The sequence below is a fragment of the Pan troglodytes genome, chromosome 19, assembly GCF_028858775.2.
Source record: "Pan troglodytes isolate AG18354 chromosome 19, NHGRI_mPanTro3-v2.0_pri, whole genome shotgun sequence".
NCBI classification, from domain to species: domain Eukaryota; kingdom Metazoa; phylum Chordata; class Mammalia; order Primates; family Hominidae; genus Pan; species Pan troglodytes.
In genome coordinates, this window is record NC_072417.2 from 49,333,541 (window position 1) to 49,352,782 (window position 19,242).

The window sequence follows — 19,242 nt, forward strand, 5'->3', positions numbered from 1 at the left end:
GCGCAATCTTGGCTCACTGCAACCTCCATCTTCTGGGTTCAAGCGATTCTCCTGCCTCAGGCCCACAAGTAGCTGGGATTACAGGTGCCTGCTACCACGCCTGCCTAATTTTTGTAATTGTAGTAGAGACGGGGTTTCGCCATGTTGACCAGGCTGGTCTCAAACTCCTGACCTAAGGTGATCCGCCCTCCTCGGCCTCCCAAAGTGTTGGGATTACAGACATGAGCCTCCATTCCCAGCCTCTTTTTCCTTTTGTAATTAACAAGTGATCTATGGAATGATAGAAACTGTGTGAATATTCTGTCCCATAATAATCTTTACTTAATGGTTTTATCTGGATTGCTTCTTGACCAAATCAAATATTACTGTAGTGATTATAAAATGGAGACTTTTCTATTTTTTATGTATTTTTTCTATATTGTCATTCTTCTGTAAATATTTTTTTATACTCCTTTTTTTTTTTTTTTTGAGACGAAGTCTTGCTTTGTCACCAGGCTGGAGTGCAGTGGTGTGATCTCAGCTTACTGCAACTTTGGCCCCCAGGTTCAAGCAATCCTCCTGTCTCAGCCTCCAGAGTAGCTGGGAGTACAGGCATGTGTCACCATGCCCAACTAATTTTTTTATTTTTAGTAGAGATGGGGTCTCACCATGTTGGCCAGGATGGTCTCGATCTCTTGACCCAGTGATCCAGCCACCTCGGCCTCCCAAAGTGCTGGGATTACAGGCATGAGCCACCGCGCCTGGCCCTATACTCCCTTTTTAAATTTTTTTTTTTTTTTTGAGATGGAGGTTCACTCTGTTGCCCAGGCTGGAGTGCAGTGATGTGGTCTTGGCTCACTGCAACCTCCGTCTCCCAGGTTCAAGCAATTCTCCTGCCTCAACTAACTGAGTAGCTGGGATTACAGGCGCATGCCACCACACCTGGCTGATTTTTGTATTTTTAGTACAGATGGGGTTTCACTGTGTTGGCCAGGCTGGTCTTGAACTCCTGACCTCATGATCTGTCTGCCTCAGCCTCCCAAAGTGCTGAGATTACAGGTGTGAGCCACTGCACCTGGCCTCTTTTTTTTTTTTTTTTTTTTGGAGACAGGGTCTTCCTCTGTTGCCCAGGCTTGAGTGCGGTGGCCTGATCATGGCTCACCACAGCCTTGGACCCCAGGCTGCCTCAGCTCACTGCAACCTCTGCTTCCCAGGTTCCATGATTCTCGTGCCTCAGCCTCTGGAGTAACTGGGAATACAGGTGCGCACCACCACACCTGGCTAATTCTTGTATTTTTAGTAGAGATGAGGTTTCACCATGTTGGGCAGGCTGGTCTCAAACTCCAGGCTAACATGGTGATCCACCTGCCTTGGCTTCCCAAAGTGCTTCATATTGTTAGCCCTAATTCTAGTCGAATTCCATAGCATTCTTCTTCTTTATTTTTATTTTTTTGTTTTTGAGGCGGAGTCTCGATCTGTCCCCCAGGCTGGAGTGCAGTGGTGCGATCTCGGATCACTGCAGCCTCCACCTCCCTGGTTCAAGCAAGTCTCTTCCTCTGCCTCCTGAGTAGCTGGGATTACAGGTGCCTGCCACCATGCCCGGCTAATTTTTGTATTTTTAGTAGACACGGGGTTTCATCATCTTGGCCAGGCTGGTCTTGAACACCTGACCTTGTACAAAAGATAGCATAGTATCCACGCTGTTGTACTTTTAAATACTCTTTTGTATCTTGTTTTATAGAGATTTTTCTTCCCCTCACATCCCACTGCCTTGCTTTGTCACAAAACAAAGCCAATAGAATCACCAACAGGCCAAGGTGGGCAGATCACCTGTGTGCCTGGAGGGGCTGAGGAAGGGGTGTAGAGGTGTTGTGGGATCCCTTCCGACAAGCAGTCAAGAACACAGAGAAATACATTACAAAAATTAAATAATCTAGGTAAGTTGAAATGCATGTTAAGAAGAGTCCCAGAGTGAGGTTGCTTGGGTAGGGGTAGGTTCAGGAATTGAAGGGACTTCCCTAGGGCCTGGGTCCCTGCTTCCTAATCTGCCACAAATGTAACAGTGTCTTGTTGCTTCCAGGTCGCTCAGGGATTGGACTCTGAGGTCAGTGATGCACTTGGCACCAGAACTCGATGGGGTTGGCACAGACCTGCCAGCCTCAGCCACTTTCATTCTGGAAGCTGTTAAAAGAGAGAGTTATAAAAATTGAGGAATCAGCAAGGGAATTCCTGGTCCCCTCTCTGTCTTGGCAAGCGTAGGGCCTGTCCACTTGCTCAGGACTCTGTCCAACCTCATCTCCCTAGACCTTTCCTCAGTGGCTCAGGGGGTCTCCTCAGGCAGCCTCCTCCTGCTAACACTTCCTCCTCTCTTCCCTCTGCCGGGGGCAGCTTTTCCCTGTTTCCTTGCAGACCCCAGGTCAGGCCAGAAAACACATCTCTGACCCTTCCCTGTGTCCCTTCACCAGATAGCTCCTCAAAGGCCTGGGGTCCCCAGGATGGCCCTCATACCAGCTGGTGCCCTTGCAGGCTGCCCCCCTCCAAGTCCTGCTTCTCTCCAGAGATGGGCAGGAGCACCAGCCCTTACCAGGCAACAGCTGTGAGTCTCATAATTGCCATCTACCATTTTACTAGGGGTCTTCTGGGGGTCCTAGGAAAAGCAGCAGATGCCTGGGTGCTTGGGGACCTGGGCATTCTGAGGGAAGGAGCAGCGTGACCCTGAGTGATTTTTCACTGGAGACAAGTGAGCCAACTCCTTCTAACCAGTGATAAAATCAGAAGGAAGTAGATGGAGACAGCGCTGTTCAGGGGATGATTTGAGGATGAGAAGAACTGGCCGGAAGTTGGGGATTTGGGGGTGTGAGTAGAAGAGGACAGGGCTTGGGCACTCAGTCGCCAGCCCCCTTCTGGGATCCAAGCTGTGTCCCCTTCTCTTAAGAGGTAAGCCCTGAGTCATGGGAAGATGGAAATGGCGGCTGATGAGAGAGGATGGTTTTTAAGCACCGTGGTGTCTTGTTGAATTGCACATGCAAGGGGTTCTTGGTAGCCACAGGGCTCAGGGTATTTGCTGTACTATTGCATTGGTAACAATAAACAAACCAGATTAAACAAACAATGTATAAAAAGCACTCAGTAGGAGTAAGCCTCAACAATGTAAGTAATTGCTATTAACAGCTTGATTCATCATGAATATGCACTACAGAATACTCTGCTTAATGGTGTCCATTCGAGTAGTGAATTATCCTAGAGCATGCATATTATGATTTGAGTTCTAACATATTCATAGTTTCAGTGTTCCAGAACTGTGTCTCTGTTGTAAAGTGGTTAACTCTGTGGTAGTCCTCCCCATCTCCCCCAATTTCCCTCCATTTCACCTCTTCCTAATCTTTGCCTGTGATTCCTCTTAACCAGTGATTTTGATTTGCCAGAAAAACAAAACCAAACTCAATACTGGTTTACCTTTTAAAAGAGCATCTTTATTATTTCCCCAGGCTGACCACAGCCCTGAACCAAAGCATCCGATACACATTTGTCAGTCTGGTGGCTTTGGTACCATGACTGCCTACAGCAGGCCGATGACGGCCACTCGGTTGTCACCAGACACAGTGTGAGGGAAGGGGGAGGGGAAAGGGGGAACTCTCAGAGCAAACAATCACAAACACACTGTGAAATCGAAAATAAATTACAAAAACTAAATAGTATAAATAAAGTAAAATTTAAGTTAAGGAGAGTCCCACAGTGTGGCTGCTTGGCAACAACCAGTCCATAGAAGAGGTAGCTGTGGAGGTCACGGGGATGTTCCCAAGGCTCAGGCTCCTACTCCCCACTGGGCCCACCGAGGTCACTGGGCCTCGAAGCTTCTGGACCCCTCAGGCACTCAGCTCCAGGTCGCTGACATATTTCTGGACCCACTCCTCACTGGGGTCAGCACAGACCTGCCGGCCTCTCTTGGTTAGGAAGCTGTGGAGAAGGGAGGAAGGGTTAAGCACTGGGGAATCTAGCAGGGGAATCCTGGGCCCACCGTGGCCCCACTATCCCACTCTGTCCTGGGCAGCTCAGGGCCTGCTCATCTCTCAGGGGCCCCCTGCCTATCTCCATCTAGAGAGCTTCTCTCAGGGACTCGGCGGGGTGGCCCTCAGAGGGTCCTGCTGCCTCTTTCTTCCTGTCCCTTTCCTCTGGGCTGGGGCAGCCCTTCCTGACTCTGTAACACTTGCCCCACTCCAGCCCCAAGTCAGGTGACACCTCGGAGCCCTGGGTCCTGTATCCCCGATAGGCTCTGGAAGACTGAGCCTTTCCAGGATGGCCTTCTGGCCTGTCTCTGCCCCCACCCTGACCCTCCCTACCTCCCTAGAGGTGGGCAGGAAGACTGGCACTTACATGACACTGGGCTTGGAGCACTGGCTGCTGGTCTCAAAGTAGTCAGCTATGAAATTCTGTGGAATCTGCCGGGAGATGTAGCTGAAGCAGCAGGCGGTCGGCGTGTCGGCAGCAACTGTGGAGAAAGGAAGACAATGAGCCTGAGTCACAGCTCAGAAGAAAAGGCCAGGCAGCTTCTGATCCCCGAGCAGGTGAGGAAGGCAGGCTTGCTCAGACCAAGTAACTGGAAGGCATTTGGGCTTTTTTGCCGAGAAATGTCTCTTTGTTTCTGTCTATATCCTTCTTTCTCCTTGACTCTACATAGTGGGTTCTCTGTTTCTCTGTGTGATCCAGATACCTGAACGGACTGTTCTCTTATCTCAGCTCTCTTCAGGGAATTTTGTCTGGTTCAAGAAGTCATACCCCAGCCCAAGAGAAGCCTTGGACATCTCTCATAAGACATCCAAGGGACAGACCTAGGGTGAGCTGGAGAGTGAACAACAGATCCCGCTGGGAAGTAACCAGCCCTGGATTCTGCCTCTTGCAAACTGAGTTGTTTTGAACCCTGTTTTTCTATCTGTACAAGGGACTGTAACTCCCCTGCCCCTACCTAGCTTCTCATACCTGGAGACTAGGAGGGCTAAGACCCCTTCTAGAGATAAAAATAAAAGTCTTGAAGAGAAAGACCAAGATGTTTGGCAGCCCTTTAAGAAGTTCTCTTTTTTCTCTTGGGGGTTCCCAGGCCACAAGAAAAGACTGATGTGGTCTAACCATGGCCAGAGAGTGGTGATACCCACAATGACAACTCAGACTCAAGTGGTACAGAGAAGACCTGGTTGCAGAGAGGGACAGTGCAGAGGAGGACAGCAAGGGCAGCAGTGGAGACCTGAATGATTCTGAGCAGGTGATGGAATCTGGGCTCGAGTGTCAGCAGAGCCAAGAAGGGACTGACCACTCTCTGCTGCCTGTGTCCTTCTGAAGTCTGAAGCCATCTCTCCTCTTTATAGGCAGCCCTGGCAGATGGGGAAATGGAATCTGGGGGTGAGGAGGGAAATTGTTAAGCATAGTGATGCTGTCATGCTGAGTGTTGTACAACTCAGGGTCCCTGGTGACCACAGGGGCTCAGGATATCCAAGAATAGCATCTCTGAGCTATTCTAGCTTCGTGGGGAGATGGTTTCATCTCTAGCTTCATGGGGAAATGGTTTCTCTTGTGAGTGTGAAGAGGTGTGTGTGTCGACCCAAGGCTATTCTTAGCTGATCCCTTCTCATAAGAACTGGTCTGTGCAGCCGGGGCAGGATGGTTCATGCTTGTAATCCCAGCACTTTGGGAGGCCGAGGCGGTGGATCATCTGAGGTCAGGAGTTCAAGACCAACCTGACCAAGATGGAGAAACCCCGTCTCTACTAAAAATACAAAATTATCCAGGCATGGTGGCACATGCCTGTAATCCCAGCTACTCGGGAGGCTGAGGCAGGAGAATTGCTTGAACCCAGGAGACAGAGGTTGTGGTGAGCTGAGATCATGCCATTGCACTCCAAACTGGGCAACAAGAGTGAAACTCTGTCCCCCCACCAAAAAATAAAATAAAATAAACAAATAAAAAATAAAATAAAAAACTGGTCTATGCATGAACTCTCCAGCCCCGTTCCTTTCCACAGAGCTGCAATTCGGCTTCCTCAGCCGCTCTAACCACAGGGATAGGGTCGATGGGCTGATGCTGTGGAGGGCTGGACAACACCCAATCCTCCCAGAGGAAAGGAACTCAATGAAAGCTGGAGGAATAGAAAGCATGAGGTCATGTTTCAGTCATTTGTCTATTTATTAGTCATGGAGTGAGTAGGGCAGTGTGTTAAATGCTAGTTGTGGATCATAAAAATACTTTAGAGGTGGGCGTCAGTATGTCAGGTGCCTAGAAATATTTGTAGCCATTAACCTAGAAAAAACATTTCTAGGAAACAGTTCTGTGGAAACAACCCAAATATGGAGCCATCTTCAAACATAAAGATACCTGACCCAGCATCATTTATAACTCTAAAATAAGCAAAGCTAAATTTTTCTCTATCAAGGAATGATAAATTACGATATATCCACTAGATCATGTATTATTAAGTCCCAAAATGAATGAAGTGGCATAAATATGCTTATAACATCAGTGGTTAAAAAAGCAAGATACAACATTATACAAATTCTACAAAAGTTGAAGAATTGTACAAATATATATATATATATATATTCCATGCCAACCTTAGGCATGGAAAAAATAAAAATGCTTGGAAATATATGCTTTAAAGAATGAATAGTGCTTATATGTGTGTAATAGGTCCATGGGTGATTTATTTTATTATTTTTTTCTTTTTCTGAATTTTTCTCATTTTATTTAGTGAGATTTTATTACCTTCTTGGTCAGCCCACAAATTTATGAACTAATTTTGTTTTAATTTAATTTTTAAAATTTAATTTACAATATCACTGGTTGAAAAGTGTGTTGTTGTCAGTTATTTAACTGAAAGAAATTATTGATAAATATGCTAAAGTTTCTGTTCAATGGCCTTTGCCAAAATGAAGTCTTGATTTTCCATTTCTTTGAACCATTTTAAGGATACTATACTATACTTACGTAAATCATGCCAACTGAAGCAGTTTTTTCCTTGTTCTTTTCAATACATAATTTCAGTGGTGTGGAAGGGTCTCTATCTTCTCTGCCAGATCTATATGCTTTTTAAAAATGTTCCATACTTTATTATTTTATTCTTTTACAATCAATCAGCATACCTCATTTTATAATGAGAAATAGATTTAGTTGGTTTTAATGATCTTTGTTTCTGAGATGCCCCTGGTCTCGTGGGGGCAGGTAGAGTATGTGAACAGGTAATTGTAGCGTTTAGCAGAAAGTGCTAAGACTCTTAGTAGAAAAAGAAATGAAAGCTGAGAACCCCACGAGGGGAAGAAGTGACCTTCCACCAGAGGGTTGGGGAACGCTTCATGGAATGGATGGAACTTAATTGTGTCTGCATAACTGCCCGGGATTTAGGCATCTATAGAGGGGTGGGCAGTGGAGGCCCAGCTGAGGCAGAGTCCTGGGTGTGACATTGTGGGCTCAGAGGAAAGGGGGGGTGCTTCAGTGGAACTGCAGAGCGGTGGGGGCAAATATGGATGATAAAGCTAAATTGGGACCAAAACAGTACAGGCCTTGAAATCCCCCCAATGGGGTTAGAGTTGACACACTTGATGCTGGAGAACAATAACTTGAAACCAGGAGTTCAAGGCTGCAGTGAATCATGGTTACGCTTGTAAGTAGCCACTGCACTTCAGCCTGAGCAACATAGAGCCTGTCTATTTTTATACTTGAAAAAATAAGACAAGTAAAGAAAAAGCAGCCAATAAGGAATATTTCCAGCTAGGCACAGTAGCTCACGCCTGTAATCTCAGCACTTTAGGAGGCCGAGGTGAGAGGATCACTTGAGCCTAGGAGTTTGAGAACAGCTTAGGCAACATAGCGAGACCCCAGCTCTACAAAAAATGCAAAAATTAGCCAGGTGTGGCGGTGTGTGCTTGTAGTCCCAGCTACTCAAGAGGCAGAGGAGGGAGAATTGTTTCAGCCTGGAGGTCCAGGCTGCAGTGAGCTCTGGTCATGCCACTGAACTCCAGCCTAGGTGACAGAGCAAGACCTTGTCTCTAGAAAAAGAAAGTAAAATAAAAAATTTAAATGAAGAGTGTTTGCAATACCTATATACGACATCTAATATACCAAGAACCCTTGCAAATCAAAAGGTTAAAAAGCCTACAGAAAAATGGGCAAAGAATGTGAAAAACTATTGGAAACCTTATTTCTATCCTATGAAATGCAAATTAAAACAATAATACAGTATCACTTTTTCTATAAAAGTGACTAAGTTGAATGATTAACAATACCCAGTCTTGGCACGAGTGTAAACAAGAAATTTAATTCACACTTGTTGGCAAAAGTTGTCCTGAACTCTTTGGAGAGCAGTTTGACAATATCTATTTTTGACCTCACAACCCTACTTTTAGGAATTTATTTGTCTAAGGTCATGTTTTTGTACAGTCTGTACAATGTAGAGCATTGCCACTTTTATAATTGCAAAAAAGATGCCTGGGTGACATAGTGAGACTGTAATCCCAGCACTTTGGAAGGCCGAGGCGGGCAGACTGTTTGAGCTCAGGAGTTTGAGGCTGGCCTAGGGAACATGGCAAACTCCCGTCTCTACCAAAAATGCAAAAAATTAGCTGGGCATGGTTGTGTGTACCTGTAGTACCAGCTACACAGGAGGTTGAGGTGAGAGGATCACTTGAGCTTTGGAAGTGGAGGCTGTAGTGAGCCAAGATTGTGTCACTGCACTCCAGCCTGGGTGACAGAGTGAGACCCAGCTGGAAGGGAGGAAGGAAGGAAGGGAGGGAGGAAGGAAGGAAGGGAGGGAGGAAGGAAGGAAGGGAGGGAGGAAGGGAAGGAGGAAAGGAAGGAGGGAGGGCCAAAGATAAGAAATGTCAACAAAAGATTTAAAGCTCAAAAATGGTAACACAGAAGATGAGAGAAAGCTGAGACCCAGGGTTTGGGGGATTAGGAAGGGGTCAACAGAGGAGAGAGCAGGAAGCCCATGAGAAGTAAGCACATTCTCAACATACTCTAAAGAAGCTCAGAAACTGGGGCACCACAGACTTGGAGAGGAAAAGTGGAAGAGGGATCGTAAGCAGAGCTGGCTGGAAGTTTCTATCAACAACACCAGGCCCCCTCCCAGACCCCTACCCAACTAAGGCAGCCAGGGGGCCACCTCTCCCCAATTCAGGAGAAGACAGGAGATTTACTTTTCCTGATTAGACTGGCCCGCTCACAAAGTTTGATGATCTCAAGTGTAGGGAAGCTATAAGTAAATGAACCTCCTCAAACACATTGGTGGGAGGTGGGTTGTAGTAACCACTTTGCAGGGCAATTTGACAATGTCATCATTTTTTTTAACATTCACGCACTTCACGAGCTATCAGTTCCACTCTTCATGTTCACCTGAAAGAAACCCTGGCCCATGTATTGAGGAAGACAGATAAAAGGATGCCCTATGCAGCATTGTTTGCTATAGTGCAAAGACACAAACAATCATTAATGGCGGGGAGGCGTTCAGTAACTATGTAACATCCTGCTGTGGAGGACTAGAAATTAAATGGAATGAGTAATGACAATGAATAGTGACACTGAAAACCCTAAAGAACTAGTTATTGGGCCGGGCATGGTGGCTCACGCCTGTAATCCTAGCACTTTGGGAGGCCAAGGTGGGTGGATCACCTGGGGTCAGGAATTCGAGACCAGCCTAGCCAACATGGTGAAACCCCATCTCTACTAAAAATACAAAAATTAGCCAGGCATGGCGGCAGGTGCCTGTAATCTCAGCTACTCGGGAGGCTGAGGCAGGAGAATTGCTTGAACCTGGGAGGCAGAGGTTGCAGTGAGCTGAGATCGAGCCATTACACTCCAGCCTGGATGACAAGAGTGAAACTCCATCTCAAAAGAAAAAAAAAAAAACACTACTTGTTGGGTACAGTAAATCCAGTTGGAGAGCAACACACTTAATATGATAAATTCTTGTCAACATACACTCAAAAGATGACTTATTGCTAAGGCCCATATGAATATGTATGAATATTTGCATAGGTAAGGAAGGAATCTGATTGAAGGATGGTAGCCAACAGGAACCTAAGCTTAATCTCTATGGTTTTAAGTTTTATAAGAATGTATTTATGTATTTCTTGTTAATTAAAATAAATAATTTCTTAAGTAACACTAAACCATGGACATTTAGAACTAGCCAAATTTCATATAGTCAATACCCTCTTCCCCTCCCTACACTCACCACTGACATCACTGTCTCCGCTCATCCACACCAACCCTAGCCTTGAATTGAGAAATGAGAGAGGAAGTTTTGGAAGAGGGAGAACTAGATGTGAGGAGAAGAGAGACCCTCGAAAGGGTTTCTATGCTCCTGCCCCCACCCCTGGGTCCGCCAGGCTAGTTTTACTTCTTTATGAAACAAGAAGGCAAAAGGGACAAGAAGAACTTTGGAAGAGTCTGAGTACAGGGAGCACTCCTTGCAGCCGATGACTTACACCTGAGGAAAGCCCCTCCCATTCTGGCTCTCCAAGGATCCATGGTCTGGAAGCATCTGAAGTTGGCCCCACTGGGTGTTCTCACAATAGGCAACAAGGCTCTCCCAGGTGGTGGCGTGGGCCTGTGGGGCTACAGCTGGTGGCAGAGCAGAGGGTACTCCATGCAAGCCAGCAGCCACCTTGTGGGCACATGTGAGGCATTCCCCTGGGGACTTGCTGAAATAACTGGAGGAGCTTTAGGGGTGCTGGAGTGGGAGCCACCATGTGGGCCATCAGGCTAGAGCTATTGACCCAGTATTGAGGTATGCCTCAAACCAACCAATGTGATGAAGTATGTAGACAATGGGAATTATGTCTGGCTGGGGGCACTGAGAGCTATTTAATTACAGAGGCATGACCTTTGAGCAAGAAGCTGACAAACCAGTAGGCGTTTCTTAGGCAGAAGAGTCAAAAGAATGGGGGCCTGGAAAAGATGAGCAACCGGGCCCAGCTTGGGAGACTACTGGCAATTCAATATGGTTGGGCCATGGCAGGAGGGGAGGGGAGGGGGGTGCTGAGGACAAGGTCAGCTGTCGGGGAGCTGTAAGCAAGACAATGGAAAGTCATTTTCATCAGGGATGGGATGTGGGTTTTGTGTGGCGAACGGGTTGATGTGTCAAGGGAAGCAGGGATGACCAGGGATAAAGAACCCAGTTTAGGGTGTTTTAAAATAGTCCCTGCTAGAGATGAGAGGGTCTGATCCTAGCCGTAGTGGTGGGCTAGAGAGTAAAGGACAGAAACAAGACCTGCTGTTATGACCTGATGACAAATGGGAGTGATGAAAGAGAGGGGCCCTGCACAAAGCACTGCTGTGTGCCAGAGATGCTGGCCGAGTCCTGGACAGTCTCAGCTAAGCAAGACCCCTGCCACCACCGTCCCCCAGCCCTGGGACCCATGCCATCTCTTGGGGAGCCTTGCTCTCACCCAGATGGGGAAGAATCCTATTCACCATCTTGAAGAGCCCAGCACCAGGACAGGGCAGCGCCGGCCATGTCATGAGCAGCCCAAAGCCGCACTCGGGTCAGGAGGCTGATGCACTCGGGACTTGAGCCTCCCCACAGCCCAGGTCTGGCTATTTCTGCTGTAGCCCATCTCAGTGGCTTCCTGAGAAGTGGAAACCCAGGAAAGGGGGAGGGCAGGGCAAGTAAGCTAGGTGAGGATGGCACCTGGTGTTCCTCTCCAAGTCCTCAGGGGAGGAAAAACGGGCCTGACCAGAACCAGGGCAGATGGTGTGGGTGGGGAGGAAGAGCTGAGTTCCTGCACCCTGGTCCAGGGGCCAGCTTCCCCCAGGTGCCACATTTCACAGCCTGGGAAGACAGGGGCCTGGCCTCCTCCTCACTCCCTCTGCCTGGAGGGGAGTACGTGAGCAGGCTCAGGCTCACTCCACACAGGGAGGCCCCCGCTCCACCACTGATCTTAGTTGGGGTGTCTCTCTCAGCTTTTGTCCTGCCCTACTCAATTTGGGTCTTATTTGATGCCTCTGCCCCACTTCAAGCTGTGGCCCATTCCATCTGGACTGGGGCAGGGAGAGTGCCAGACACAGGACAGAGAGAAAGAAAATGTCCGGGTGCCTGCCCAGATTCCCAGCACCCAGGCAAGGGCACCTGGGTGCTTCTCTGCTCCCTTCTGGCCGACAAACTTCCCTCCCATCAGGATCCTGGTGGGCTGAGGGGGCGATGCTGCCTCCCTCAAGAACAGATTCTGGGCAGTCCCAGATGAGCAAGACCCCTCCACAGGCAAAATCTTGCCTTTCAAAACCCATCTGATCCCATGACTCCTGAGGGGAAGCTTCAGGTCTGTACTCCCCCTCACCTGGGAAGGTTCCCGTCCAGAAACTCAAATTGTCCTCCTCGGATGCAGGGGTCTTGGACACTGTGAGCATTTTCACTGAACACCCACTGTGCGCTGGAGGCCACCTCCACCCGGCGTTGGCCACAGTATCCTCCTTGCCTACCTGCCCCCTCCCTTTACCTGGAGGCAGCCATGCCAGCTCTTCTCAGTTCCACTGGTGTGGGTGTCTTCTCCCTGATATGTCCACCCTGACCCGCTCAGGCTGGGTCAGCATTCCCACCCCACCCACTTGCCCAGCACACACCACAGCTCTGTCTCTCCATCTAGACTTCGAGCTTCTATATCTAGCCCCAGGGCTGACTCCAGCACTAGTAAACATTTAATGATTATTTGCCAGAACAGAGCCTTCTCCCGAAGCCCTTTTATTTATTTTTTTTCATTTAACACCAATTATGGTCCACCTTCTGTGTGCCAGGCACCTTCTAGACTCTGGGCTTCAAGAGCAGGGCAGTCAAAAGCTGCCTGCCCTCCTGGGGCTTTCACTGGGGGTAGGGGGCAGAGTAACAAAGCCAGGGAGGGGGTCAGCAGGGAAGACCATTGAGGGGTGGTCAGGGAAGGCTTCTCTGAGGAGGTGACGCATGAACAGAGACCGGAATGAGGCAAAGGAGCCCTCAGACCCCCAGGGAAGATTATTCCAGGCCAAGGGCACAGCAGAGGCAAAATCCCTAAGGAAGAGGGAGCTTGGTCTGTTCAGGGAACACCAAGCAGGCCCAGTGGTTAAGAGGGGTGAGCCAGAATGAGGGTGTGCAGGAGATGAGCCCAGGGGAGGCCAGGACAGAGCACTCGGTGTCTGCGGTCTAATGGAGGCGCTGGCTTTTATCCTGAGAGTAACGGTGCTTTGAGCAGAGGAGCACTGGGACGCCCTCCCCGCCCCAGCTGCTCCCTGTGGAATAGACCGTGGGGCCCAGGGAGCTGGAGATCTCATAAGAGGCTCTAACAGAATCCAGGTGAGAGACACTGGGGGCTTGTTCTGGGGAGACATCAGAGGACTTCAGGAACAGTGGCCTAGTGCAAGGGATATCTCGAGGGCAGAGCCAGCAGGTCAGGCTGACGATTCATGGGGAGGACAAGGGAAGGAGAGAATCTTGCACGGCTCTTGGTTGAGGTGTGAGCCTCGCATTTGCACTGCAGTCAGGAAGCTGGTCTGGGACGGTGGTTTATCTAATCCGCCTCCAGAAGGACAGGAATCACACCCGGGGCCCTCCTAGATCTGTGTTGGAAGGCGTCCTGGCAGAATTAGGTTCTACTAACCAAGCAATGACTGTACCCCGATCTCTGCCAGTGCTGATGACCGCTGAGGGAGCGGAAAGACAAGGGCTGTGTCCACCTGGGCCCTGCCTTCACAGACGGAGCCCGCAGTTAGGGGTTGGTATGAAAGAGGTGACTTTCTTTTTTCTTTTCTTTTTTTTTTTTGAGACAGAGTCTTACTCCGTCACCCGAGCTGGAAGGCAGTGGCGCAATCTTGGCTCACTGCAACTTCTGCCTCTTGGGTTCAAGTGATTCTCCTGCCTCAGCCCCCTGAATAGCTGGAATTACAGGTACCTGCCAACACACCTGGCTAATTTTTGTATTTTTAGTAGACAGGGTTTCCACCATGTTGGCCAGGCTGGTTGCAAACTCCTGGCCTCAAGTGATCCACTCACCTCAGCCTTCCAAACTGCTGGGATTACAGGCGTGAGCCACCGCGCCCAGCCAAGAGACAGATGATTTCTAATGAAGATCTGTGTTTTCCACATTTTCAAAAAAGCAGCGGTGAGCATGTCTCACCTCTATCATGGGTTGAGGGGATGCTTACTATTTTCAATTCTGACTCATGCCAAGCTCCACTGGCTTTAGGCTGGCAAGCGGGGCTTTGCAGACTTGGGGGAGGGGTGGTCAGGTTAGTGAGTTTCTGGACCAGGTGAGCAGGGGGTTGGGGGAGAAGGGGCATTCCTAACAGCAGCTGGAAGGAGCTTCAGAGCTGCTCTGGAGACAGGATGCTGAGGCCCTGCTCATCCCGGCTCCAATCGGCTGCAGGATAAACATTCATCAGGCAGAAACCACAGAGAATCGCATAGCGAGATGGGCTGCCAGGAGCTGGGAACACCAGGAATGCCCAGGCCTGGGGACTCAGGGGGAGATGAGGGAGAACAGGGGAGATGAGGGAGAACAGGGGAGATCCCCTTTGCCCCAAGGAAGAGTAGCTGATGCCTGATCCCATGACAGGGGCCTGGTATCTGAAGGGCTTTTTGAAGTCAGTTGAAAAGGAACACCACCCCACCGCAAAGACACACACACAGAGTATTAACAGAAGACAAAGCCTCACCGGCTCCCTTAGGTATCTCACGTCCATTCCAGGCAGGAACTACCCAGTGCCAGCATCAGCCCTCAGCAGGCTGCCCAAGCACCAGCCCAAGACCTACCAGCCGTGCCAGCACCAGGGAGGCACGGGGGATGCACCAAGGAACCACAGTGCCAGGAAGCATCTTCTGCCCTCCCCTGGCTCAGTCCTGCCAAGACCCTTCCCCCTCCAGTGGAATGTGCTGCAGTTGGAGAGGAAAGTGCTTCCTCCAAAGTCCTTGCCTGGGATTAGGGCTGGAGCCTGTGGGGATGGGAAGATCCACCAGAGATATCTGTCCTCTCTTGGTAAACATACAATGAGGACCTGGCACACAGAAACCAAACAGACACTTCCCAACAGGGAGATCCGTGTCTGAGGCTTCAGAAGAAAGAGCTGGAGCATGGGGAGAAGAGAGGAGGCTTCAGGAACCCCAGGTTTCCCATTCCTGCCATGTCCATGTTACCTCATCCTTATCCTTACCTTGACTGCTAAGAAACATAGTAAGCATCTTCTTGGCTGTGCACGGTGGCTCGCGCCTGTAATCCCAGCACTTTGGGAGGCCAAGGCAGGTGGATCACCTGAGGTCGGGAGTTTAAGACCAGCCTGACCAACATGGTGAAACCCCATCTCTACTAAAACTACAAAAATTAGCTGGGTGTGGTGGTAGGCACCTGTAATCCCAGCTACTAGGGAGGCTGAGGCAGGAAGAATTGCTTGAGCCTGGGAAGCAGAGGTTGCAGTAAGCTGAGATTGAGCCACTGCACTCCAGCCTGGGCAACAGAGGAAGACTCTGTCTCAAAAAAAAAAAAAAAGAAAAAGAAACATAATAAGCATCTAAAAGCCCAGCAAGATGATTTAGACAAAACTCCTACGCTTGTAGGATGGAAGCATAGAAATCTTCTAGCCCAGAGATTTTCAATCCTCTCCTGCTGAGCCCTAAGCAGAGAGGTGGGAGCTGAGTGGATCCGCTGTGACCACCCACACTGACACACACTTACACACCTCACATGGTATTCACGCCTACTCACACATACACATGCATACACATGCTCACACATGCACTCACACACACACCTCACAGTATTCACACCTACTCACACATACACACACATGCATACACATGCTCACACATGCGCTCACACACACCTCACACAGTATTCACACCTACTCACACATACACACACATGCACTCACACTGGTTTTATATACTCAGCTTTCTGTGAGATTTTCTTCAGCAAAGATTCTCCCTCTTTTAAAGCCCAAACACGTGCTTTAGCCTACCTCCAGAAGTTTGTATAGGTCAGAAAACTGAGACAGAGTGGGGCCTCAGCCTGCCTAAAGTCCCACAGCTGGTGTCCTGCTCAGCAGAAACCAGCAGGCAGGTGCCCTGGACCCAGAATGTCTGTCCCCAGGGGATGACCTGAACTTGGGGAAGAGAAAGAGGTAAACACTGTAGGCTCCTGACAAAGGCAGGAGGCAGGCCAGGGTCGGAGGAGGGGACATAGACCCGGGGCTGCTGGAGCTCTAAGCAGTTTCTTGCTTTGCCCAAAGCCATGCCCAGGAAACACTATTCATTCCCTCATTCACTCTTGTGCTGTGCATGGGCTCTGAGCCAGGCCCTATGCCACATGCAGAATTCAGAGACGAAAGAGACTCAGGCCCAGCCCCCAGCAAGCTCCCAGCAGATGGGAGAGGGGAGAGTGGGGGAGGGAAAGATCTACACAAATAGCTACAAAACAGAGGCCCAGCAGTATAATGTAGCAGGTAAGATTAAGTGACCATGTAGCAAGGCAGTGACAGGCCTGGCCTTTGCAAAGAGCCACGCCTTGGGGTGAGAGCCACTCATTAGCCAGGCCTAGGTATTCCCCTCCGTAAGCTCCAGTTTCCTCCCCTATAAAACATGGACCATAATCACACCAGTGTGGCATGTGGTTTAGAGCCCGGGCCTTGGAGCCAGGGTGGCCTGGGTTTGATTCACAGAGCCACCATTTTATTTTAAAGCCATGTCATGCAATGGCCGTTACCTCACCTGTCAGAGCCTCAGTGTCCCCACTTCTGAAATGAGGCTAATAGCACCAACCTCAGAGGGCTTGCGGGGGAATAAATGAAAAATCAGATATAAAGCACAGTATCTGGCACTCCATAAAATCAATAGCTATTACCAGCAACGTGAAGGTTAAATGGCATGTGTCAGTCATCACCGCAGGGGACAACCACTCAGCAGGTGTGGGCTGGGAGGAGCTTTTTGTTTTGTTTTTTGGGTTTTTTCTGTTTGTTTGTTCGTTTGTTTGTTGAGACGGGGTCTTGGTCTGTCACCCAGGGTAGAGTGCAGTGGCACAATCCTAGCTCATTGCAGCCTCAAACTCCTGGGCTCAGGTGATCTTCCCACCTCAGCCTCCTCGGTAGCTAGGACTACAGACATGCACTACCACGCCTGGGCCAATTTTTTTTTTTAGAGACGTGTTCTTGCTATGTTGCCCAGGCTGGTCTTGAACTCCTGGGCTTAAGCAATCTGCCTGCCTCGGCCTCCCAAAGTGCTGAGTTTACAGGTACGAGCCACCATACCTGGCCAGGTATGGGTGGAGGGAAGGAGAAAGTGTTTTTCTAAAAAGCTGAGACTTGAAGAATGAGGAATGGGAAGAAAACAGCTCCAGTGGTGGGTGCTTCTGGCACAGGGAAAGCTGTGGGAAATGGCCTGGCCAGGTGAGACAATGCAGGGAATTCAGGGAGCAGTTCAGTGTTGGAGGCGTCACACTGGGAGAGAGTCGGAGGTCTGGAGGCTGGGGAAGGCAGGGGGTGCTATTTGCCCCTAGCGATAAAAAGGATTTTTGACTATCAGAATCTTTAGAGAATATCGTTAGCTGATATCTTGTGGAATGTCCCTTACTTTGCCTTGAAGGATTTTATTTATGCCTATATTTTTTACTTGAAATCTTGCAAGCAAAGACCACATCATTTTTGTCTTGTTTTCCTCCATAGCTAACACACGACATGCCAATAGACTATGGTAGATTGCTTGCAAAAAATTGCTTCAGTTATTGCCCTCCCTGTATCCATGCCCATTGCCATATGACTTTGCAGTTCCTCCCCTCAAGAGAAGTCTATTTCCCCTGCTCTTGAATCTGGGCTAGGTTGTGACTTGCTTGGCCAATATAATACAGCCAAAGTGACTTCTCTGAGCCTAAACCTCAAGAGGCCTTGCATGTTTCTGCTCATGACCTTGGAACACTTGCTCAAGCTAGTTGGCTGGAGGGTGGGAGTCACAGACGCCATTCATCCTCATCACCCCAACCAGCATCCAGCCAACTACCAGAGGAAGAGCCACCTGGCCGACTTGCAGCGAACCACAGATGCATAAAGTGAAACAGAGCTTCCCAGTCTAAACTGCAAAACTGTAAGCTAAATGAATGGTCGTTATTTTCAGCCATTAAATGTGGGTTCCTTTGTTACAAGCAAAAGTTAACCAATAGAAAAGTGAACCCACACTCTTTATAACAGATTGATTATCCCTTTATTCTGTCACCAAGGATGGACAATGCAGTGATGCGATCATAGCTCACTGAAGCCTCCAACTCCTGGGCCCAAGCAATCCTCCCATCTCAGTCTCCTGAGTAGCTGGGACCACAGGTGCCCGTAACCATGCCTGTCTAATTTTTTTTTTTTTTTTTTTTTTTAGTTTTCTGTAAAGACAGGTCTCACTATGTTGCTCAGGCTAGTCTTGAACTCCTGGCCTCAAATGATCCTCCTGTCTCAGCCTCCCAAAGTGCTAGGATTACAAACATGAGCTACTGTGTCCTGCCCACCCTATCCCTTCTTAATCCCAAAGAACAAATGAGTCAAAGTCTGAGTCTGATTTGCAGTAGGAAAGCTTTATTATAGTCAAGATCATGCAGGGTGTGAGATCACCCCCGGCCAGAGAGAGGAAAGAGGTCTGTCTCCCCAACTCTGAAGTCATCAAAGATCAAAGCCAAGCAGGGTTGGAAGATGATGGAAAACCAGAGGTACATATGCCAAGTCAGTCCGGTCCCAGTTGGGCACAGGGGCTCACCAGCTATCCCTGATGTCAGGATCCAATAAGCAGGCTTCATCGGGGGTCTGCCCATCTGGGGATGCTGTGTATTGTCAATACACAGTTCATATGCTGTCCTACTAAACTGGTAGATTTCAAAATGTACCATGTTCTTTCTATCCCTACTCTGTGTGACAGGTTTTGTCCTGCTCTTTTTAAGCAACTAATATTTTATGAAATTGCTCAAATGCTCAGGATCAAGCTGCTGAAGTGCCTTCCTTGATTTATTTAACACTTATACAGCCCTTACTGTACTCCAAAATGTGTTCTAAAAGATCCACATGAATTAACTCATTTTATCCCTACAATTCCATGGGTAGGTGCTATTATTATCCCCATTTTAGCCATAAAGAGGGTGAGGCATAGAGGGATCACAAAGCTAGTAAGAGGCTAAGTGAATCTATCACTCTAGTCTCATCCTTCCCAAACTTTAGTTTAGACTGAGTATTCCTTTTGTGTGCTTCCACATAACTCTAAGCACACTTCTAATTTAGTATTTATCTATCAGTCTTTTG

The 19,242-nt window shown here is 48.7% G+C and overlaps 2 protein-coding genes across 2 annotated transcripts in view; both read right to left on the minus strand.

The window, feature by feature from the left end:
* Positions 1 to 3,433: 3,433 nt before the first annotated feature.
* LOC749948 (C-C motif chemokine 3-like) lies at positions 3,434 to 5,376 on the minus strand. The gene is made up of 3 exons (XM_016947700.4): positions 5,219 to 5,376; positions 4,354 to 4,468; positions 3,434 to 3,936 (listed from the first exon to the last, which is right to left on the minus strand). The coding sequence occupies exons 1-3, from the start codon at positions 5,322 to 5,324 to the stop codon at positions 3,846 to 3,848; spliced, it is 312 nt and encodes a 103-aa protein (XP_016803189.1). The 5' UTR covers positions 5,325 to 5,376; the 3' UTR covers positions 3,434 to 3,845.
* A 7,759-nt stretch (positions 5,377 to 13,135) lies between these two features.
* Positions 13,136 to 19,242, minus strand: part of LOC129137717 (keratin, type I cytoskeletal 14-like) — a 29,443-nt gene continuing 23,336 nt past the window's right edge. Inside the window, exon 4 of the mRNA XM_054671133.1 lies at positions 13,136 to 13,308. Within this exon, the coding sequence (XP_054527108.1) occupies positions 13,136 to 13,308 (173 nt within the window). The remainder of the gene's footprint in view (positions 13,309 to 19,242) is intronic.